Here is a 24,345-nt window from a genome sequence, read left to right as displayed (position 1 = left end):
TCTTTGTGTTCTCATAGGAATCTCTATATGAAGGCATATCCACAGTGTCGCTCTATGTCTTCTCTTCAAATAGCACTGTATAAGGAAGTTAATTACACATTGACAGTGAATAATAAAATTGTGTCCATATGGCTTGTAATTGTATCTTTGGAGCCATTTAGTGTTGCTAATCACAATAAGCATGAACTGTGTTTAATCTGTGTTACATTTATAGAGTTTACGTGAATTATGGAGAATTCGAATGCATGTGGTCGTTCTGTTCTTTTTTCAGTTTCGATTAATAGAGGTGTGAATACACCTGTGCCCTCAGGCCTATTCTTAAGGTTTTTTTTCCACTCACTTGGTCTTACATTTTCATTCTTTTTTATTCTGCCAGTAATAGAGCACTGTATAATGTAGTTGTAAGATGATATCAAATGGTCTTGCCATAATAGTTCTTTGTCTACTACAACAATAGCACTGAGTTGTCTTGCCCTCCATCGGCACTGAACATTCCAATTTTAACTATCCCCACGTTGTTCTCCTCATACTCATTTCATTTTCTCATTAAGATTCACCTATGCACTATTCATTCAGTAAGACAAACAAATTTAAGCACTTGTGCCTCAAAGGGCATATAGTAATATGCAAAATTGGCTTTTTAATTTGGAGAGATGGTCTACCAAATTAGAACAGACATTACAATGATTCGAAAGCTTCAGATAGCTGCTATTTTAACACTCAGAAAGTAGTAACAAAAAGTATACAATATTGCTAATGAGTATAGAGTCTGTGCTATACTGTAAAAATAGCTGAGTTAAAAATAATTCAATTATGGGTCAAAAAGAAGCCAATATGTATTGGGGTCAATTTATTTCTGCTTTCTGGGTTATTTTGCACAAAACAGCTTCATACCCAGAACAGCTTCACATACACAGAAGTAGGGTTGTTTTGTATAAAATAACCCTGAAAGTTGGATCAAATTGTCCCAAATATTGCTACTGTCCCTTTTTGAGCCATAACTGAATTATGTTTAACCCAACTGTGTTTAGTATGTATGTTGGAACAACTTGTGCTAGGGCAATATGGCCCAAAAATAAAATCTCAGTTTTCTCCAGTCATTCTGGATGATTAAGGTTTTAATTGAAGTCATTGGAAGAGTGGTTAGCACGTCCGCCTCAAGTTAGGGGACCTTTGTTCAACTCCAGATGGCTGTGGCCTTCCTGTATGGAGTTTGCATGTTCTCCCCGAGCCCCAGGTTCTCTCCAGGCACTCTGGCTTCCTCACACACTCCAAAAAACATGCTTGGCATGTGAATTGGACACACTCAATTGTCCTGAGGTGTGATTGGCTGCGTAAATGGTTGTTTGTCCCTGTATGCCCTGCAATTGGCTGGCAACCACTTCAGGGGGTCCCCCGCCTAATGCCCAAAGTCAGCTGGGATAGGCAACAGCAAGCCTGCGAACCTAAATGGCTATAGAAAATCGATGGCTAGATGGAGGGATAGAAAATAAACACAATAAACATTTCTTTAAAGGGTTGCTACATTAAACATTAAATCCTGTGGAAAATATTTACACAATGACACTGTATACTGATTTTAAATCCGTTTTCATATAATAATATGAAAAAAAATAAAAAAAACATTTAAAAAACATCCACGCAACATAGCAGGCATGCAAAAGATGAGCCACAGTATAGCGGGGGTTTCACCTTTCAGAGCCTAGAAGGACACCACACCATCCAACGGTAATATTAAAAAAAATTGAAAACACAAGAACATTGATGTAAAAGAAAATAGACTTGGCGCAGTAATTGAAAAGGGAAATGGAGTCAGCATTGCACAGGTTTTTGATGATAGTGTGTTCAAGAAATCAAGAAGAGGAATGTGATTGGATGGGCAAGTGTGTGAGAGGTAGTGTCAATCTATATGATGTACAACAGGTTGACATTATTAGAGCCCTGAAAGTAGACATTTTGAAACGTATTCCAAATTGAACTGGTAGCCGGTTGAGCTGTTGTAAGACTCGGGTGATATGGTAAGGGGGGGGGGGGGGGGTCTTGTAATGTCTTTAACTGTTGGATACTGTACCATTTGAGAATTTATGGAGGGATTTGTGACTAAAGACAAAAACAGTGAAATTGCAGTAATCAATTCGGGAAGTGAACAGGGAGTGTAACAGGGAGGGAAGGTTGACGGTAATTGTATTAAGCGGGAAAAGAGCCATGCAGCTGTTTCATTTTATTTATGTTAAAAAAAAAAAAAAAAGATAGGATGCTGTCAACGGTGACATCCAGACTCTTAATCTGGGCAGAGGTGAAACTGGTGACAATAGCTATGATGATAGGAAAACTCATCTTTTTGGCAAGTGTATAATTGGACCCAGGAAGGAGATCCTTTTATTTCTTACGATCCTGTTCGTTTGAAAGACATCCTTTGTGGTGTAGTGGCAGCATGTGCTGTGCCACATCTAAGGGAGGAGACCACTGCTACAATATGAAGTGCCTCCAATCCAAGATGTATACACAGACGTTTTTTTTTTTTTTTTTTTTGTCAAATGAATCCTTTTGGAATCTTTGTGTACATTCATGCACAGTCCCACAATATGTTCTCTGTGCCCGCTGTTTCTGGGTACTGCCATGCTTTGTGGTCCCAAAACTCTATTGTATCATAGGTTATTGAGTGTCTGTGTTATGCCAGCCAGCGCCTCCTTCTTTCACCGCCAATGCTGCTGCCCAGTTGAGATACATTCGCGCTGTGCATTGTGAGGGTGTGCATAATGCAGATTGAGTTCGTGTTACCTGCAGCGCTTTGCTCTCCAACAAGCCGAGCAGAGCTTAAACACATTCATCACAGCCACTGCCTTCAGCTCAGTTACAAAGGCACACAATTGCTCTTCTGCCTTATTATGCGCCGGATTTTATAACATGCATATCATTGACGCTGCATTAGCACAGAGACACCTCAAATTTGTTAGACAACACGGAAGCCCCACAGATGTTAGGCATTGTTACGAGGCAGTCAGGAAATTACTGTAGTATTCGTTTTCAATTACTGCGCTGTTCAAATGCTCATATAATCCATTCTTAACTTTGTGTATCACTGTTAAGATAAACCTACTGTGTTTGTTTTATCTCTAAATATAAGGCATTGTAATCAATTTCTTAATCAGCTTGAAGTTGTGTCTATGCCAGCTAATTAATTTTGACTGAGCCATTCCTAATCCATTTGGAATTTATAATATTGAAGCCTGTCAAAGCGATTGGCTCATTTGGAGCACTAAGTGATGCATCATTAGTGAATATATATTTATTATGATTGGATTGCTTTTGGGAGACCAGTTTTGGGATCTGGAACCAGTGTTTTGAGCACCTGCTGAGATCACTGTCACAACGGGAGGCTGAGCTTGGCCTCATATATCACGGACTACAACAGTGGCTCCTCTCATCTCCAATGGCTTTTTAGTACTGATTTTATTCGCATGGTCTGCCAAATGACATGGCCTCCTGCGGATTTACAGGAAGTGGTAATATCACCCATTGCTTGGGTTCATTTCGCACAGGGGTAGGTTTTGCTGGTTCATGCCTGGATCCATTCTATTGGCTTTCTTTCATCTGTAATGCCTACAAAGGCAGAATAGTTTTCCTGGCGGTTGGCATGGTGACACAAACGCACGCCGACTCCTCAGCATATAACAATGTCCGTATAGGAGGAAGTATGAAGTCAATACCCTTATGTCTGCTTCACCTATTTTTATTTCCTGTGTCTTTTTCTATTCCTTGCACTATATTATATCTAAATCTGTCACTTGCTCTTGTTCAAGCCTTGCCCACTTTGTCAGCTCTCATTTGTACATACCATCATCCATCCGGAGGCTGGCTTAAAACCTGCCCCATGTTTAATTCAGTGGCTATCTATTTGCACGCTGCTTAATAAATGAATGAATGCATGGATGAAAGTAGACATGGGAGACACTCAGGCAGGATATGATATCACACAGCAATTAAAGAGGTGGTAAGTGAACTGCCTTGTCTACGTGCACCATATGAGGAGATACGGCCACTTTGAGTGTCTCGGGCGAGATCTTTCCCTCTCTAAACACATACAACATCCAGAAATAGCCAGGCTATCTGCATTGTGCTTGCACGGAAGTATGGACATAAGTGTGTGTGTGTGTTTGTGTGTATGTGTTACTAACCATTTTCCCCTGCCTGTCGCATGTCTCATCCACGAGCCGACACTGACTAATAACCACCGTTGAGACAATAATACAAATTGCATGTCAAACTACAGAATGATTCAGAACACCAATTAGGTTTCTTGTCGCCATTCAGTGTGAGATCTAAATAGAAGCACCCGTACCTGACCTTCAGCTCACTTTGATTTTAGAATCAGTATATGGGAAATTTCCACCATGTGATTCAAGTGCACAGTGCGTAAGTATATATTAGGGGTAGGAATTTTTGGTTGTCCCATGAGTCGATTTGATTCCGATTGTGGGGTCTCCGATTCGATTCAGAATCAATTTTTGATTCAAAATGATGTTTGATTCAAAACAATTCGATTTAATTAAATTTGAAAATGAGTTCTGCTTCTATCCTTAGAAGTGAAAGGAAGATTCATCATATCACAGTACTTGAGTCTGCTTTGTAAGACAGAATAACAAAGGGAGACCATGTATTTTTTGTTATTTTACATGTATTATCTTTTGATTTGTAAGGAACAACCCTTTTCCCACAAAAAACAGTTTGTTAATAACTGCTATTTTTAAGCTAGCTATGAACTGTATAGCTTTTATTGTATAAAATAACAATAAACAAAAATTTCAAAAAAGGGTAGAAGAAGATAAATTGTCATTTCATAGGAAGTTGTTGTACCAAAATATAATGTGAAAAACGTGTGTCCAAATGAAAAATATGAATATTTCTCAGTCCATCTGATAGTTCCAAAAGCAAGAAATTCCTCTAGTTACTCTGATAAGGCACACCCGTGAAATGATGACTACCTCTTGAAGCTCATTGAGAGAATTTGCAAAGTAATAATCAGAGCAATAAGGATATTTCACCTTTTTTTTCCTTAGATACATAACTCCACATTGTGTTTATTTATCATTTTTATGCATTCAGTGAGAAACTACAATGTAAGGTAGCCATAATAATCTATAAAACACATTAGGAAGGTGTGTCCAAAATTTGGCCTGTAATGTACATGTATACACATAAATAAACCCCTTCACAGAGGGGCCGATTTGAGATAAAAACCTCTTATTGTGTTCAAACATATGCAGCTGCAGGAGGGCATCTTTTCATGTTCCATACATGAGCTCATCAACCATGCTCGGTTTGCCTTCGCCTTCATCCTAAGTCCTTAACTAACATTCAGCCAACCTGTCTCCGCGTCCTCGGGCGCAGCTCAAAGCTGGCAGGGGGTTACAGGAAGCAACACGTGCCCGCCGTCCAGCTTAAAGCCTTGTAGAAAGTCTGGTGTGATATGAGGACATGTAACCTACACTCACAAAATTTTCTTGCCTTCTACTCACCTCACATTCATCTTCAGACCAAGAGACGACTCTTCTTTTGCACTCTCAAACATTAGCCTCACCAATCGTGATGATCCCCAATATAGTGGAAGACAATTGCTTTTAATTATATTGGGGTTGTGATTTGTTGCTAAGATACCCTGTCTCAGTTATATAACAAATGAAGTAAATTGAGTTTAATGTGTGCTATTTTCGTCCCGTGTTCTCTCCATGTAGAAAGCCAGCTGAAGGACAATGCCATCAAGTATATCGAGCTACTGGAGGACAGGTTGCACAGGTAAGTTGTTTGCCAATGTTTTCATCACGTTAGCACATATAGCACACATTAGTCCTTTTTCAACAGGAATAGGAAACAAAATAAAGGGATGAAAAAAATACTCTTCCCTTAGGCACTCGCCTCCATTGTCCTTACTCAGCTCACACACCTTTTATCATGCAGTTTGTTTCCCAGGGCTTTTCTTACCTTTTCTGTACATCTCTCAAATGAGTTATTGACAGCCTCCTACAGATTTCCTCTACACTATATACTTCTCCATCATCCTGTACCTGTGTTGTCCTTTCTGTAACCAATATTAAAGTGATAATATGTAATATTTAAACAGTTATTCATTTTGAAAATCAACTTTAAAATTCAGTAATGTGTTCTATCCAACCAATATATATCTTTTTTTATATATATTTGTAGCTATAGTAGTAGCTATTTATATTACATGGGGAGTGCTTCTCAGATGGGGGCAGTCATGTTTCTTTTAGGCACGGAGAGAAAAGGAGGAAAAACTTCGCCAACGTAATTTTAAATCACGCTTTGGATGTCAGTTTGTGTCTTCTGTGCAGCCGAGCGAGTTTCTGGGTTTTATGGAAAAAAAAAAAAAAAGAAATCAATGGTTTGTTTGCCAATCATAAATAAAAGCACAAGGAAGAGAAGGCGTGGTGGTTGGTGGGCGTCCGCTCCACGTAGCACAAGTTTAAAAAATTCCATGAGGCTCTTTGATCAGTTGAGAGTTAGAATGCATAGTTATTCTACACATGGAAGCCTAGGATAACTAACCAGTGTTGATAAATTTTCCCAAGTTTTGTAGGTTCTGCGCTATTATGCACTGAATCCAATGGCGAATTGTTTTTGTATTCGCGCAATCACTCGCTCCAAAGTACGGTCTCTCTGTGACGCCGTAATGTGCTTGCTACATTCACGTAACACCAGTAAATGGCAACGTTAAATAATTCAAATGCCACTTTAAATCAAAATCCTGTTTTGAATTGTGCTTGTCCTTCAGTTTGCCTCAGCCAAATCTGGATTAGAGTTAACCCATGACACTAATGATAGCAGTGCGAAAAAAAAAAGTATGATGATGGATGAATGGATGAAATCACATTTTAACCCCGCTACATTTACTTGTCAACATATCAGTCTTGAAGTAAATTCCCGTTGCTGTCGTATGTTTCAGTAAAGGGATTTTTCAGTTGCATAAAATGAAAGAAGTGGGACAAAAGATGTTGCGGCTGATGCCTTCAGTGCAGTTTCCCGCAGGTTCTTTCAAATAGTATCATCAGAATTTTGAATTCTACACTTATGGGTGAGCAATAGTCTCATTCACGTCAATTATTTGTTAACTGTGAATCCACATCATTTGAAACAGGCATGAACATAACAATGCAGGTTCAGGTCAGTGGAATCTTTGTGTTCACGTTTTGGCACAGTAACACTTATCTTACATGAACACAAGTGCAATAACCCGCATACATATGCACACTCATCCATCATCCACTGTAAATGTTATCAGTCTCTTTTAATGTACATCACTGGTGATGGAGTGCTGCGGTGACGGGAGGTGAGGACGGAGAGGAAGGGTGGGGGGTGGAGAAATGTACAAGCGCCGGTGAGACGTCTGGTTTCCATGGCGACGGATGCTTTTGAAAAATAAAAAGCAATTATCTCCTCCTTGCTAAAGACTGAAACCGGATGTCAAAGCTGCTCCGATGTTATAAATGTGTCACCGGGACAAAAACATTGTGTTCAAAAGAGCAGCTCGGTCATGTAATGTAAAACTACATTTTTGGAACTGAACAACAGAAGCTTTGCTTTCATTCGTTCTATAAACCAGATTGGGTTCCATTCATCATCGTTGTGGTACACTTCCAATGCAAACGATATACAGAAAACAGAGGCTAATAAGAGTGGGGGAAAAAAAAAAAAACATGCTTTTTGAGATTAAGCTAAGGGCGCTTTGGGAGCAAGCGGCATCTGTCAGGTGTGAATTGTGTCGAACAGAGCACCCTGGTTGCTCGGATGACTGCTTTAAAAACCTTCACAGAAATCAAACCACCCACCTCACAAAGTGCTCACTGTGCCTTATCCATCACACATCTCTTCAATAGTCACTGCTTCGGTCCTCACCATGTTATTAGCACCTTTGCTCAGCAGGCGCTATGTGAGATGTTGACACAATTAAGTCTCATCTCGCATTCCTCACTAATGAACACATTTGAATGTACTCTTAAGGTTTTGTGAAAGGAAGGGTGCAATTAAGGCTGCCACCCATTTTGTAACATCAGACACTAATCTGTTCTATTTGATTTGCTTGGAGTGAGCTTCAACCTTCATCTTCCAGTGGGATGCTTCCCAGTTGGAACTGAATTGCCCCAAGGTTGTACGGGAGTATAATATACTGACTCAAGAGTCTTGTGATTTACAAGCTGAGGAAGAACAGAGCGTAAGCGATGCGGTCATTGTACCGAGCCGAAACGAATGATTTTCCAGTTCATCAATGTTCCTACTCTCATCCAATGTCACAAAAATTGGGGAGCTGAGGAGAGTGCAAGGTTGTGGATAGAGCAAAGAAAATAAATGGGTGTCTTCTATAGGTTGTCTGGACTTGCCTCGGGTGTGTGCTCACACTAGGCAATCTGTGCTGTGACTCAGCCCACTTGATACTGACTGAGGGCTTTATTTCCATGACCAGTGCAAGTCTGGTGCAAGGCGCGTTGTGAATCTCCATGTTAGCTGCATGATAATAATAGTAATAATAATACATATGGAGTATGATCGCTGCCAAAAAGACGCATGCGTGTTTAACCATTCGTAGGAATACAACTCTAAATTGTGTTGAGTTTGATTTGTCTTCATGTGAGTACCTTCTAAACTGTGTGTGTTTGAATTTTTTTTCTACGACGACAAATTGAAGACTCGCGAGTGCAAAGTATTTTGAATACAAGTCTCATTTTCTACAATTCTTCACAAGATATGACTTCACGTCTGTGCATGCGTCATTCGAGTGGATTGCCGTTTTTGTATGGATGACTGACTTCTTTTGGGTTTGAGTCAAATATTCATATTAAGATTACGTCGCGCCAATATTCCAGGCAAAGTTAGTAGATCTGCGAGTCATCCTCGCCGCTGATGCGTCAAGTTGAGAATGGCGGAATGTAACGGGAAAGAATACGAAACTTACAATTTCTCATCACGCTTCAATGTTAAGCATAATGTATGCGCATTTTTAGTGATGCTCAAATGAAGGTTTTGTGGGCCGTTTGGAGCCAATTGCTTGGAAAATGGCTTCATTTTGGGAAGCGTCTGTAACAGCTAGGGACCTCTCCTGGCAGAAACATCTGCAGTTGATTTGAAAGAACCCTTCCCGTTAAAAAAAAAAAAAAAAAACAACACTTGCTTTTGATGCACACACACTATACGAACTGGACTATATGAATAAAATTTGATTTGATGTTGGATGTTGAGCTAAAAGTCTTGATTGGGTTTGAAGCTTGGAACCTGTGCCTGGAGTCTTATTTTTTTCCCTTTAGACACTAAAGTGGTTAGTTGTTTCAATGTTGTTGACAAATAAAATATCAATATATGATGCCAAAAAAATTTAAGGATGTCCAGTTTCTTATCCTCCACTCGTGGAACTGAACCTAATCTTCCGATTCAAGCCGAAACCATAGGCATAGTGCTATCATTCAGTTAATACTCTGTACTCATATTGGATGGTACATATGCTACATGGGTATGCTGGCATTAGGAGAAAGTGCAGTTCTGCCTGTCAGCACTCGCAGGCTGGAGGCTCAAAGACTGCAAAACACATACACCCTGTCACTGTGAGACAGCAGGCTGAATGGCTGCCACCAATTAACCCCTAGCTAAAGGAGCTGATAAAGATATGCACCAGGATGCCACCACCACAGGGCTTCTTAGGAGCTGTCGTGTTGCCGGAGTGTTTAGCAAAGAAAAGTCCCAGTGAGGAGACATTTTGTGATAGATGTAGCCATCTTTGACATTTTCAGAAGATTATCTGATTAATTCCCCAGGGTCAATTATTTGTGTGTGCGTACCTCCTCAAAAGAGGCAATATAACAATGGCACGGCTCAATGGGTGCAGTGCACTTTAACGCAATTGAGAAGAAGTAGCGCTGAGTGCTGAACCGCTGAGTGCAGGACTGCTGGAATGAGCAGTTTTTCTATCGCCTGTGTGCCAAAATGAAGGTTAGACAAGGGCTGATGGGCAGGCCACTAGCAGGGCACAGAGCTGGCAGCCTTTTTCAGGCAGGAGATGAGCTGGAAAGAAAAGTGGTATTCAATTTTCAGGAGCTTCATTACTGGAGAAGAGCGGCAAATAGGGGCAGATATTTTACAGTATCTGCATATAATTTGCTTTTCCTACCTATAATAATGATGATGATGGAGGTTTTTTTTCGAAAATATTACTTCACAGTCGTCACACAGAGGTGTAAACGTAAACTAGTATAAAACTTGGTGGGTTTAAAAGAGAACATCTTTTTGAACTCCCTTCTCCACACTCTCATTTCGACTTTGAAAGTTTCCATCTATTGAAATGGATGGCATTTCCACTGACATGATGTTTTGAAGTGTCACAAAGTTACATCCCTCCCTACATCTTGTCACTCTTCATTTGTTTTTTGGACATGATGGAATCCTAGAAAAAAATACATTTTTGATGGCTAAAGCGATACATCTTTTTCTTTGAATATGACATTTTCCCTTCTCTTTGGAGGGAGATTAAAAAATATAGAGTAACACGGGCAATACATTTGGTTGCCAAATGTCACCTGCGGGCACACATCTTCTGAAATGATGCATTACCTAAAGGTCATGAAAAGACAAAGGGCAATAAAAAATACAGCACATTAAAAGGTCAGATATCTAAGATAAAAAAAGAAACATTTGTGGATTTTTTTTAAAGTAATTTTCCTTTGACACTTTGAATGCAAATCATCTTTTGATACATTACTGTAACGAAGTCCAAGGTGGTGCTGGAGATAAAATGATAACACTCATACAGGGAAATAAACTTAGAGAGGTAAGACACTTTAATAGAGACCAACAGTCTCTATAAGTATCTTAGCTCTTGTCCAAAGTCATCCGGGATAGTCTCAAGCTCACCCATGACCCAAATGAGGACAAGCCATGTAGAAAATAGTTGAGTGCTTGATGATTTGATGAATGTATTCGATTTCCTGTTGCCACAAAGGAAACGACTGCAGTCAATCCATTACCATTTGGCTTTTATGAATGACATTTACGTATTTAATATCACAGGGTCAGGGCAAAAGAGAGTAAAGAAAGAGTGAATGTAACTCTGTCACAGTTCAAGAGGGCTGGGGGTGTGGGCCACTCTGTTTGTCCTGAAGCTGAACTCTCGCTCTGAACGGAGGACATAACACAATCTTCACTGTCATCACTTTGTTAAGTCTTTCAATGTTCATTTTTGCTTATCCATTCTTTATATCTTTTGTTGTGTGAGCATAACTGCACAGTCTATGCATGGATCCATTCAGAACAAATTTACAGTGATGCTTTAAATAAGCAAATATACAGTGACACCACCTACTTAATGTTTATTTTCCAAGGGCAGCAAATCACTTCTTTTGGGTAAATTAAACTCCTGAAATCACTTACTTCCACATAGATCCTGGGCACTAAGACGCCACAAGAATGAGGTGCTAAAGAGTATTTTCATTGCTGTGTGAAAAACATAAAATGTGACCCCGGTGATTTTATGTCATTAGGCTTCACAATGACATTAGGACATCTTTAAAAAAAAATAAATAATAATAATTAAGTGTAAAAATTGAAGAATAAAACCAATTTGACTAAACACTCGTCATCACAAGCAGGAGTGTTGCATATTGTAAACAATTCTGATCATTTATATGTGATGAATTTTCACAAAATCAGGCTTGTCTCTGATAATGAAAAATGCAATATTGATGTATTCTAATTTGACCCTAAATTTACTTTAAAATAATAAATGGAGGTAGCGCAAACTTTACAAAATGACAGCAAATTTATTGTTGCCACGTTGAAATAATATTGTTTTTGAGAAAAAAAAACATGATTAAAGTTTTACCACATTGATCTTTCAATAGGAGATGCTAGCTAGATTGTCAAATTAAAAACACTTCTAAACCCCCATTTTCATACACTTGGATTGCAATTTGAAACTTTTGGCTGCTGGGAAATGAAAGTCGAGACCCTAAGTAGATTGTTTCTGTTGAAATGGACATCTTTATCAAAAATGCGTATGTTCGTCAATAACTCAAAACTAACCTCTGCGACATGAGCCCGGTTTAATGAAAATGCATCACATATAGTCTTTGTCTTCTGCAAAGAACGACGGGTATTACTGGGTCTTATTGATGCATTTTAATAGCTTCCATGTATATTTTTATGCTTGAAATATCCCCAAGGCCTATTTGTTTTTTTTTTAATATTATTGACTGCTATTTTTCTCATTAAAAACTCAAGATTTTTGTTGAACATTCTTGGGGGAGAAGCTGAAATCGATTGTTGGCATTTCCCTTCATATCACTAAGATAGATGATCTGAGATCTAAATTTTTTACCTTGTGACTTACAAGCATGGTCACAGAGCAAAATAAACTCGTCACTGTGATGTTTTTAAACAAATAACAAAGGGCAAAAAATATCACATATTTAAATCTCCCAGAATTGATATTTTTTAAATGTATTTTTTAAAATACAATAGCATCAACATTAAATGTCACTTTTTTCCTTTTCATATTTTCTCTTGATGTTAGCTGTAGCTGCTCGGGCTTGGAGCGGATTTGGGAAGCCGACCTGGAAGCGTGTCACCTGTTCTTACGAGGCTTACAGCAGCGGACATCCATCTGCAGCGGGGCGGACATGGATGAGCGTCTTCCCCCAAGTGGCTGTGCTTCATCTCAAGTGTGCGCCAAAGAGGAAGAAGACAGCGCCATGTTGACTGCGTTAGGTGGTCGCTGGTGTCCCGAGGCCAATTTACAGAACTCCGAGTTCACCAAGGTAACGCAACCTCGGCGTGTCGTGTTAACAACACAATGTATAATTGAATACAGTATATGTCGTTACCCATGTTTATATGCAGTGCCATGCATGTAAAATATGATTTACATCTCAGAACATGGTCCTTTGTGATGTTTCAGCTTTTGCAAGTTGCTGACACTCATGCTTGCCTCTATAAGGTCAAATGAGAAATTCGTTTTCACATTCACCTTTCGCTTAGCAAAAAGAGGATTTTTGAACGGCAACAAGATGAGCAAACACTCTTATCAGCGTTGTCCCCATTGTTTTTCCAATGAAGAAAAAAAGACATTTGAGAGGCAACCATTTGGACCCATAGTCCGTTATCATACATATTCTACCATGATCATGCGAGTTGCTATTGAGAATGTTTGTGGGCTTGTATGCGCATGTACTGATACTATTTCACCAGTGATTTGAAGCCACTGCTCCAGGGCAGAGCCCAAATCATTCACTCCTCTCCTCACACTTGCCTCCGCCCACGAAGTCTGACAGTCTGGTCTGCGATAAGAACAAAGTCAACATAGCCAGCAGCCATCAAAATAATAAAAAAAAGAAAAGAAATGGAAAACTTGCCAGACATGTTTTTTTTTTTTTCTTTTTTCGAGACTATATTTGCCACATTGCCTCCCAGAAATGTAATATTTGCGGGTTTTCCACAGCAGCTCGTGTTTTGAATTTCCAATTGCCTTTCAGCAAGAGTTGCTGAGATTGTTACAGAAGTGTCAGTTTCTCCATCCAGGGCTTTGGATGGGCTTAATCAATTAATTTTCTCAACTGTCGAAAGATGTTAGTTAACGATTACCCAGAAATCGTTCAGACAAAATGGCCTCAGAGACACATTTGATTTCCACATTCATAGACTAAAGGAGGGGCAAAATGACATCAGCTGTGAGTTTAGCCAGGTTTGCGAGTGAGTTTATACAGGAAACATAATCCATGGAAATCTGTTTTAAACCTCGTCCCGCTGTTGACCTTTGCAGTTTCTTGCTCCCTATTAGGTTATAGCTCATAAGTGTTCTGCTTTGCACAATGCTAAATCTACATTTTGCTTATATGTTCTCTTTAGCTGCATTATGTGAACCGCACACATACTTTCTGCTTTCCTTTTGTTTCTCTCTGCTTTTGTTTCCTGCTAAAGCCTAGCCTGTCCTAACATGTCTCCAAGAAGTAAAAGGTGAGCGAGCCAACCAACCTTCACCCCAAGTTATAAAGATCTGTTTTGTATTTGCTAAACACCATTGTAGGGATGGTCAACCGGTGGCTCACACTCTGAGTGGAAAAAAAAGTGGCACCCGCAGAATCCCTCTTTCACAGATTTTTATTTATTTGTTTGTTTTGAAGGGGGTGGGATTTGGTTAACCCACCTCTGCTTTTTGTGGACGTTGCATATTGGATGAATCTTTTTCAATGTTCTTTGAAAAATTCGGGGGCTTTTACAAAACCCAAACACCTCTCTCTTTGGTCTGATAATTTGGGGTTCTGAAAGGACAAGCAGCACACACATCTTACAATTTCAAGTTAGTTGATTTGCTTAAAAATGCACAAAATGAGTATTTGCACTTATTGTTGGTTTGTTCTGTTTTGTGTCATCCTGGAATGGTAACTTCTACAAGGAGATTCTTTTGCATTGGAAAAAGGAAATTACAGTATGTGTTTTTTATTTTTTTATGTTGTCATGATGTTTTTGAAGGATGCATTTTTTTTAAATATATGCATTGAGCATGAAACACCTAAAGATAGATTCTGTTCCGTGAAGTGCATTGATTTAATAATAGCAAAAAAAAGCAGACATAGGAATGCACTTTTTTGGATATTTAAAATAGTTTTTTTTTGTCATGTAAAGCTAAGCAGTGTCACATTTAAGTTGACCATCCCTGCTCTATAGCAAAATATGTAACTAATGATTTCATGTATGTTCAATTCTTTTACTGCTGTTTGACTTGAAGGACAACGCATGAATAATGCAAACAACTATATCAGAACCCTTCACATTTTCTTCCTATTCATACTGATTATTATGGCTGTCTTAAACTCAAGAAAACAACAAGTGTCTCTGTAATTCCTATTCAGTTGACATGTTTTCAAGGGTACAGACTACGATTTTCATCCTTTTAGCACCACAAAAACAGTATGTGACAAAGTATGTTCCTGGGGAGTAAGAGATAATGAGTGAAATCAGATGGCAGGATGACAGCCAAATTACAGTTTTGACTCTGGAACAGGCACATCAAAATGGATTGCCATAAATTGGTGTTACTATAGTGAACAGCAACGCCCCCAAATGTAATGGCTGCCTGAATATGAGAACGTATCGGGAAACTCCAGGTGAACTTCACTCGTGTTTATTCAAAAACATAACTTAAATGACGTGTGTTTGTTACCCAACTTTTTAATTAAAACTTATAATTAAAGCTTTGCTTATACTGTATGTGTACATATGAGCATATAGCCGGAAGCCCCAAACAATATGTTAGCCTGCATGAGATAATTACCTCACTTTGAATACTAACAAAGGAATCTGCTGTCCAGATGAGCCATTTAGTCTGTTGTTTTCTCGTCACACTTGCTGATGAATAATTCCAGCGTCATTACTATGCCCTGCTGCTCACATATAGTAGGCAAGCGACGTAAATTGTATTTTCAATAATTCATGAGCTGATTTACGTCTTTGTGGCTTCAAGAAACGTTTTCCTTTTTTGTTGCAGAAATTGGAGGAGTTTTTGTTCTGTATGGAGGATAACAACCCACAGGTTGGTAATGTTAATAGCATCGCTGTGTGCCTGAATGTTCTGAGTGTAATTAAAGTGTCACTTTTACTAATGTTGCTGTGCTGGGACAAAGGAAAATCCATTAGCTGACCTTGACTCAGACATGACCTCAACTGCTTTTTTGACTGATCAATTGTGATCTGCATGTGAACTCTGTCTTTGTCTTTCTCTGCCAAGTTTTAGTTCCATTTTATTTATTGTTCTTTTACATCTGCTGTACAGGTAATGGAGTCTACCCGTGGATGAATAACTTCTTGAAATCCACTTGTCTTGGATTATTAAAAAGAGTTATCTTAAATGTTAATGTCTTGAAAATTTAATTCCATTGTGCTTCTTTTTGTTTGACATTTGAAAACTGTTCCTCTGCCAGATACATCATATGCACAGTAGCTAATGGAAAAGTAAGTTTCTTTAAAAAAAAAAAAAAAAAAAAAGCTGTGGCATCCGTCACTGATTTCAAATAAAATATATGCCAGCTTTGTCCTGGCGGTGTTGATGGCATTGCTGTGGCTTTGTGGCACAGCCGACCTCTCTGCCAAGAACACATTCTGACCTCTTTCTCCCTTCCGTAATGACTTTAAGTAAATGATTTCCACTTAGCTGCTGCCAAGCTGCTGCCCCACCGCAGCAATGGAGATTGATTTGTGTGTGCGTGTGTGTTTCAGCACTACTCAATTTCCTTCTAATGTCTTCTAATTGTTCTTTTATCCTCTCAAGGTTCTTTTAGTACTCTCCTCATCATGCATGTCAGCTGCAAACTAGTAATACGTATTTAGTAACCACTTGATCTGATGGGATTCTGGTGGTTTGCATCTAAACTACATACTTCTAAGTATTTACAAAGTAACTTGGTAACATTAGATTTGTACTTTTGTATTCAGGGTGTATTCTGCCTTTTATGCCATAGTCAATTTGAATAGGTACCACTGCAAATGGGATCCTGAACAGGACAAGCAGGAGACATAGAGTGGATTAGTTACAATTTAGAGTATTATAGTAGTTGATTTAGAAAACTTCAAATCTTGCCCCTTGAAAAAATCATAATAAGATGCACTTATAATATCATGTTAGGGGCAGAGTTTGGACACAAGCAGACAGAAAACAAAAGAAAAAGTAGAAAAACAGCATCGGAAACTAGAAATACTCTGAGATTAGACTTGGAAACTAGATTCGAAATTACAGACTCAGACAACTAGACTGGGATGAAAGCTTCACATTACAGCTTGAGAGCCTGGCTCGGCGTTTAAAAGGAGTAGGAAAACAGCTTGACCTGAGAACTTGATTCAACATTCTGATGTGTCCCTGAGAATCCAGAGCATAAATACATTCAAACATCCCTCCCATATGACATAATAAAGCAAACATACCACTGCATGGCAACTGTTACGTGAATGAAGAAAAAACAGCCCCAACAGTAAATACGGCACCCTATATGACACTAGAGATAAATAATGGCCATAGCAACTACATAGCAACTAATGTCACCTTATGCTGTAGCTTATAGGACTATTACTTCAGCAAACCTGCACCATTGGTTCCAAATGTGGAATAGAATGTGTTTATCAATTAGATGTACTTTTGTGGTTGAAACTGTTGTTGTGTTGTATTTTCAAGTCACCCTGACCATGAATGTAAAGCTGGTGCGATGTTAACCCATTTTCCAGTGTCTGACTAAACAATACCCTGGGGGACACATGCTATATTCGAGACTTGATTGCTGAGATAACTATGACAAGGCCGGGGCGCATCCGAGTATTGCATTTCTACATAATTTCATTACGCCTGCTTTGTTTACTGGGGATCCCTGAACATTAGAGCTCATGTTCATCAAACTGCCATTAAGCAGTGTTGGTGCTCGCAAGTCTCACTTATGCAGCCTGACATGCGCAGGAAACCGAAATCGCATTTGTCAATATCAAGAGGAGTGCGTTGTGTCGCACGCGATGACGGCTTTTGAATGGTTGAATACGTTCTTTGTAAAAAGTCCCAAACAAACCTATCAAGAATGTCACAGTGTGTACACTGAGCTTTCTCTCCTCAGGCCGTATTGACTTTTAGCAAGAGCGACTGGAGGCTGGAGAATAGAATCAATCAGCTACACAAACACGGCGCTCTTATCTGCTAAAGAAGCTGCTAACCTTTACAGCCTGAAAACAAACAAGCAAGCGATGCTTTTGCTCGACCGGCTTTCCTTTTGTTGATGAAGGACATGAATCCTGGTTTCAAATGTTGTGAGGACTGACATAGACTAAAAGTGCCTCACAAAGGAGAATGTTATCTTGAAGGCATTATCTGGAATCATTACCTGGGCTGTTTTCATTCGTTAATCTCAATTGCTTTGGAGATGGCTGCTACATCACGATGCAGAGCCTCCAGCTTTTACTTGTTGTTTGTTGTACATGTGTGTATTGTATCATCTTAGAGGGAGTGCTATTCACAATGCACGGAATTGACTCGGCTCTCATTGTTGTGACACCTTTGAGCTGCAGGGAGTTGAGATTTTCTACCTGCAGCCATGAGTCAGATGTGGCTCTTGACAAGAACACAGAATGTGTATATGTGTGTGTGTGTGTTTGATTTAAGTGCCTCTGTGTACTCTTGTGTATGATTGTGTGTGTATGTGTTCTCCTTGCCCGATAAAAATAAAAGAAAAACTAGGACACAATGTCTTCAAAAGAGGCTGCTCTAATTATGGCCGGCTCTGTTCCCTCACTGCCTTAAGTGCCCTACTGCACCGTGCTCCCGCATCAACCCTACTTTCCCATCATGCAGCGCTCCACACTTACTGCGCGGCCAGGTCAACCTGTAGCACATATGTTTACTGTGAACTATCTGATCTTGGCATCTTACCAACATACACTTCGGCAGCCTTATAGTTTGCTAAACTCCAATTTGACATTTATTCATAATGCACATTCCGCATCCGAGAAATCTAACATATTCTCATGGAATTCTTGCAAAGGGACAGCCAAAAATGAGGACTATGATTCATTTATAACTGGAGGTTCATTCAGCAACAACCAAATCCAGCCACAAACATTGAGGACATGTGACTAAAAAGAGTTATTTTTTTTCCTCGTGTAAAAGTTTCAAAGCGCTTCAGGATTCTCGTGAGAGCACATCATATTATAGCATTTATTCATACATGACCAAATGCAAATCCATGCTGGTTTTATACTAACTGAAGTGTTTTATTAAGTGTTTCACTGAGATCATAATGAATGTTTCTTATTTACCACATTAGCTGTTCCTGTATGGATGCATTTTTTCTTTAGATTCCACGTTGTGAGATTTTACATAACTTGTAACATCTCGATGACGTGTATAACATTAGATTGTCACAGCTTCTTTGGAAAAAACAACAATGTATACTAAAATTGAACTGATATAGTCAGAAAGATTATAGATCAACAATAGGGTCATTCCGCGCCAAATCACCCCAAAAATTAGAAAAATTTAACCGGGACAATTTTGATCTTAATGAACATTTGTGTACTTGTTGATAGTTATAGTGTGACACTAGGTTTAGACCAGTCGTAGCTACGGCCTGCCAAATGTTGACATTTTTGTCAAAAAGGGCCGAGGTCACCTTCCTTTTATCAAAATCAAAGTTGACCTAAATCCACCAGTTGATTTATAATGACCCAATATGTTAATTTTGTGGCAGTCATTCATAGTGGTCTAGAAATGCACTTTATCATACTGATTGTCACTAACATGTCATTAATATTTTCTCATTTAGCTGCATGATCAAATGAAAATATTTCAATCGGTTTTTATTTCATTTTATTTTATGTTGCAATGCAGGTCAACAACACGGCAACTATACAGGCATTAATCAACATGGTTAAAATAAATCATGAGAGTGTGGATCAAAACTGAGCATTATCCTCGTAAGTGGCAGAAATTTCAATAAAAGTGTTGTACTGGATCACATTATATTGTGCAAGTAATCGGCATGTTGTGGCTGGACAGTGTATGCAGTAAAAAAAGATTGGCAGACATTGTTTCTTCCCCACAGACAAAATTCAATCCAAGAAGTCAATATTGACTAGCAGATACCTGGAGGGTTATCAGATACCAACACATTGCACACTGCTTTGATAATTCTCAGAGACCTGTAGGTGCAGGCCAAATGGAGGTGCTTGTTTTCTTTACATACCAGCTATTCGTTTGACCAAGTTCAAGCAGTTCAAATGCAAAAAGATTCTTTTCTACATTCCAGTCTGCCTCTCCCTCCCCCTCAAAAATAACCACCACCTTTATTAGATAGGAGGATTTATCAAAGCAGGTGTTGTGTGTTGTGTGTGCGCCTTTAATAAGGGGCACGGCCTAGCGCATGACTTCAGAATTGAACCAATTATTATTTATTTATTTTTTGCATGTGACCGTCCGTGCGCAAGTTTTGATCGAAAATGGCTTCTGCCATGTGTTCTCATTTAGTATTTTGTGTTAAACTCCCAGCAGGATGTGTCCAGCGATGATGAGGCGGCGGACCTCGCCGAGCGCTGCGAGCTGATCAGTGACAGACTAATGACCTTGGAGGATGACTTGCAGACGGCCATTTTAAACCGGGATCAGGCCCTTGCTGATATCCTTTCACTCTAAGAACACATATGTTAAAAACAATATACTGTAAATGTTTCTTTTTCTTTCCATTTATTTTGAGGCCACCGTTTCCGAGAGGCTTAGCAACTTGCACGCTCCCAAATGTTAGCTCTCTAATGTTAGGTGGAGAATAAATAGCTCAAGCTGTCATATCTGACATTCAGCGGAATTGAAGCTGAGCGAGGATCAGCGCATTTCTCTTGGCAGACAGGATGTGCCACCTAGAAAATAACATGGTAAAAGTCCAAGTGAGGGGTATTGGAGGGCGGCCGCTACGTGCTGCCATTCTCGGGCACGGAGATTAAAGCCGGCAGACAGGGGCAGCGCTGTGGCAAATAGAGGAATGTCACTGTCACGACTGCCGAGCTTTCATACCTTCAACTTCATCTTTTTACTAAACACACACATACACACATCATCCATTCGCCCGGCACCTGATCTTTTCTGCTGGATCTGGCTTGGAGAACATTATAATATCCATGATAATGAGTCACACAGAAAGGCTGAAGCTGATTACGGGTCGCAATACTTCATTTTCCGTGCTAATTAGCACGCTGATTGGATGTAGTTTATTGTGTTTTTCCTCATTGTTCATTTTAGAAAGGTTGATAGTCCAATATGGTGTTGAAGCTGAGCCTCATGTACCGTTCTTTCACTCAAAAATCAGAAATACACTTTTTCGGATTCCTTCTTTTCTGAACTTTGTCCATGTCCCAATTAGATATTTCAGTCTTCCATCATGTTTTCTGGGTCAGTACGGCCTCTTGCTCTGTGCGCAAGACACCAAAGAAGATTTGACCGTTGTTGAACTTGGTTTCATACTATTCGTCTTGCTCCTTGGATATATGTGTAAAAATAAAATGTGCTTGAGTGTGAACATTTGAGGTGACTGCGGAAACTGAAGCGGAGCTTATTTTTGGAATGTGTTGGAGGACGGTATTGAGCTGGGCTTTTGTGTAAATATTTCAAGTCGCTCGTGGCATTTCACTTCATGTGTTTTGGGGCCAAAAGCTTTTATATTTGGCTATTGTGGTGCCCTGTTAGTGATTGGGCTCAAGTAGGGGTGTCAAAATAGCAGATCAATTACAATCAATCAATTATAGTGTTGTTGTTTTTTAAATCTGCTTAATATCATTTTATTCTCAAACTTTCTGCTTTCCGTATGCCGATTAGATCCATTTTTATGCATGCGGTCTTGTGCTTGAGTTGTTGGCGGTTGAATAACAAAGGTCAATCACGAGTCTGCAAAAAATATCAATTTTATTTTTTCATGCAGAGACTTTGTGGAAATCCTGTAAGTGATGCCTGTAAAACACAAAAGGATTGAAGTACATTCAACAACCTTCACTAAGCTGTGAATGTGGAACCTTCTGTGGAATCCAGGCTTGTTAATGGCCGTTTAATTATGGATGGAGACAATCTGTGTCCATTGAAAGTGTAAAACGAGCCATCGGGCTCCATCTGCCTTCAGACCGCCCCTTTGATTTAACGCTTAAGCCGGACCCTCGCAGGCTTGATTTGGGTTTCCAAACAGGTTAAACAAGTCCCCTGTGACGACAGCCTGGATCCCATTGATGACTCATGAATAATGCAGCTGCGCAGTCGCTCTGCTTTGGTGCTGCAACCCGGCATCGCTGATGAGATCATGAATAGCGAATTGCTCCAATTCACTCTTCAAGTGCATGGGGTTAAATTGACTACGGCGTGATGATCTGTCCCAGTAATCATTTTGCTGGCCGAATTGAACGTCAATGCCTTCATCAGGTTACAACCATTACTGCTAAGCATCTATGGCCACAAGTGTCTTATGTCCTGATATTTGCGCCACTTACGTTGATATCGATGCAAGTCTGAAACTCCATCAATCTTCCTTAACCGACGCCGCACAGTCGCTGGAGAAGCAAGTTCAGGAAGTTAAAGCCACTTTGCAAAACATGCTCTCCCTGCTCAGAGAGGAAGCCGAGGAGGACGTGAACGTTCATGACTTGCAGCGTGATGAGCAGGGCGCGGAAAATGGGATTTTGGATGAGGAAGGAGTGGACGACGAGGAAGAGGACCAGTACTTTAGTGACAGCTGGGACATTTGAAGCGGATGCCTGTTGTGTTTTATGAGCACTCACACTGGGAGACTGACCTGCCCTCTGCAGTACAACTGACCCCGTCCTCATTTTAATGTAAAGCCACACTCAGAGCATTTTACAAGCAGGCTCCCTGTGGAACTGATAAAGTCTCGAGTTGTGACTTTGCTTTACTTAAAAACACATTTTATATATGCAGGGATACAACACTTTAATCCGACATATTCACTTGCCGTCAGGCTTTCTGCTACTGTTGTTTTTTTTTTTTTTTTTCAGTTAAGACATTAAGATGTGATTTTTTTTTTTTGTATTTAACCATTTTGCAGGTGTTGTTTTCAATCAGATCTTTTGTTCTACTAACCCGGAATCTCGAAGGACTAAAACCGGCATTGTAAACATTGAACTTCCATATTTCCACCATTGATTGGACCAAATAGAAAATCTCAGTTTTTTTTTTTTTTTGCAAAATAGTGTCCATGCACATAAACCAATTGTTTGATTTTTAGGTCCTGTGGCTTTTTTGTTGTTTGTTTTATTCTTTACGTGGCCTTATAATATATTTTTTTGTCTGTGGATGGTGCTAATTTGAACTCTGTTGTTAATTGTGAACTTTACTGATCTGTAAACTGAAGGATCAATTATAAAGGAGTATTAGGGCTACGCTGATCAAATTAAATACATTCGAACAAAAGTTGTAAAGCTATAAGAAAAATCCGGAATATAATGAGAATAAATTTTAAACTGTCAAGACTGGCACATAAAATTAATCATTGTAGAACAAAATGTAGCATGTATTTATTTTGTGTAAAGCACGTTGATGATTAAGCAAATCCAGCACAAGGTGATTTTATTTTTGGTCATTCTTTCTCAGGAACAGACACACAAATGCTCACACATATCATTGATGATGGTGGGGTTTTTATTTTTTGAAAAAGCGTCAATTTACTGGTATCTGTGAAACCTACACTAAGGTGTAATTTTATCACAGTTATCATTTTCTTTCTTGCGCGTTTGTATATTTATTATATACAATATCAAGCCTTTTCCCATAATATCAAATATAGGATTTTGTCTTTTTTTTTAACCAGTTTTTGTAGCATTAAAAAGCGTGTGAAAACTTTTATTGGTAATATTACACTTCCCCCAATTGATTTTTTCTTTCTGTGTGGCCCTAATACTCATCCACAGAAAATAATTAGATCATGCTTTTGTTATTTAAATACTTGCACACGAAGAAAGAACGTTGAAGGACATTTCATTTGGCTGAAAAAAACAAAACAAAAAAACTGCTGTTTGCACAACTGACTGCATGATGATTTATGCTAAGTCTTGCTCATTCCATACATTTTTTTTGCAGTTTAATAGGATAATCTTGTTTTTCATTTACTGTGCATTCCCATAATTCCTATTTATTGCCTATCCTGTCTCACTAATTACAGTATGTAGTGTCTTGCCTGATAATGTGTCCTGCTGTTTTCTTTTTGTTACCACTTTCGTGACAACCCCTCACGGAGAACGTGCGGGCATCCTTCCAGGCAAGTGGGGGCAGTGTTGACATGTCGGCATTATCAATACGCTAATAAAGGTCCTCTAGTGAGGTCTGGAGGGGATACAAGCTTCTTTTGTTATCTCACCTCAGCAGCAACGCTGTGGCTAATTGGAAGACAAAGTGGCAGAGGGCGTGTGGTGGTGAAGGTGGTGTTCTGTTGCTTTGTGTCCATATGATCCAGCGCCTTGTGTTGCGGACCAGGGCAGATTTATCCTCTGAGTGTGCAGCCTCGCCTTGTAAACACAGCTGAGTGCTCATGCAGGCACTACCCCCCCCATGCCTCTCTCTCTCTCCCTCTCACACTGCTGACAGGATGAAAACCACTTTCCAAGCCAGAAGACTCCACCATCTATCAGCTTGAGGCAGCCTCCAGACTCAGCCAGCTAGCGCGCGCACACACACACACACACACACACACACACACACACACACACATGCGCTTCCCACCGAAATGAGCCCACCTCATAACTGAATCCGCGGTGGCACCACACTGAGCCCCATGAGGC

General features: G+C 39.5%; 1 protein-coding gene across 5 annotated transcripts in view; it reads left to right on the top strand.

The window, feature by feature from the left end:
- Positions 1-23,963, top strand: part of disc1 (DISC1 scaffold protein) — a 46,561-nt gene extending 22,598 nt beyond the window's left edge. The window contains exons 12-16 of one of the 5 annotated variants that reach the window (XR_015866466.1): positions 5,736-5,796; positions 12,572-12,815; positions 13,975-14,010; positions 15,542-15,586; positions 20,069-20,167. Coding sequence is in view for 3 of the 5 variants with exons in the window: in XM_088422164.1 (XP_088278290.1) it covers positions 5,736-5,796; positions 12,572-12,815; positions 15,542-15,586; positions 20,069-20,195; positions 22,100-22,299 (677 nt within the window). In the remaining 2 variants the exon portion in view is untranslated. Of the gene's footprint in view, positions 1-5,735; positions 5,797-12,571; positions 12,816-13,974; positions 14,011-14,449; positions 14,483-15,541; positions 15,587-20,068; positions 20,461-22,099 lie in introns of those variants that run through there. The other 4 variants (XR_015866467.1, XM_088422164.1, XM_088422163.1 and 1 more) reach the window with 4 other exon arrangements.
- Positions 23,964-24,345: the final 382 nt, after the last annotated feature.

The sequence above is a fragment of the Hippichthys cyanospilos genome, chromosome 8 (genome assembly GCF_059441005.1).
Source record: "Hippichthys cyanospilos isolate Australia breed blue-spotted pipefish chromosome 8, RoL_Hcya_1.0, whole genome shotgun sequence".
NCBI classification, from domain to species: Eukaryota; Metazoa; Chordata; class Actinopteri; order Syngnathiformes; family Syngnathidae; genus Hippichthys; species Hippichthys cyanospilos.
The sequence above is the reverse complement of the archived record's forward strand: the minus strand, read 5'-3'. Positions and strand labels throughout refer to the sequence as shown.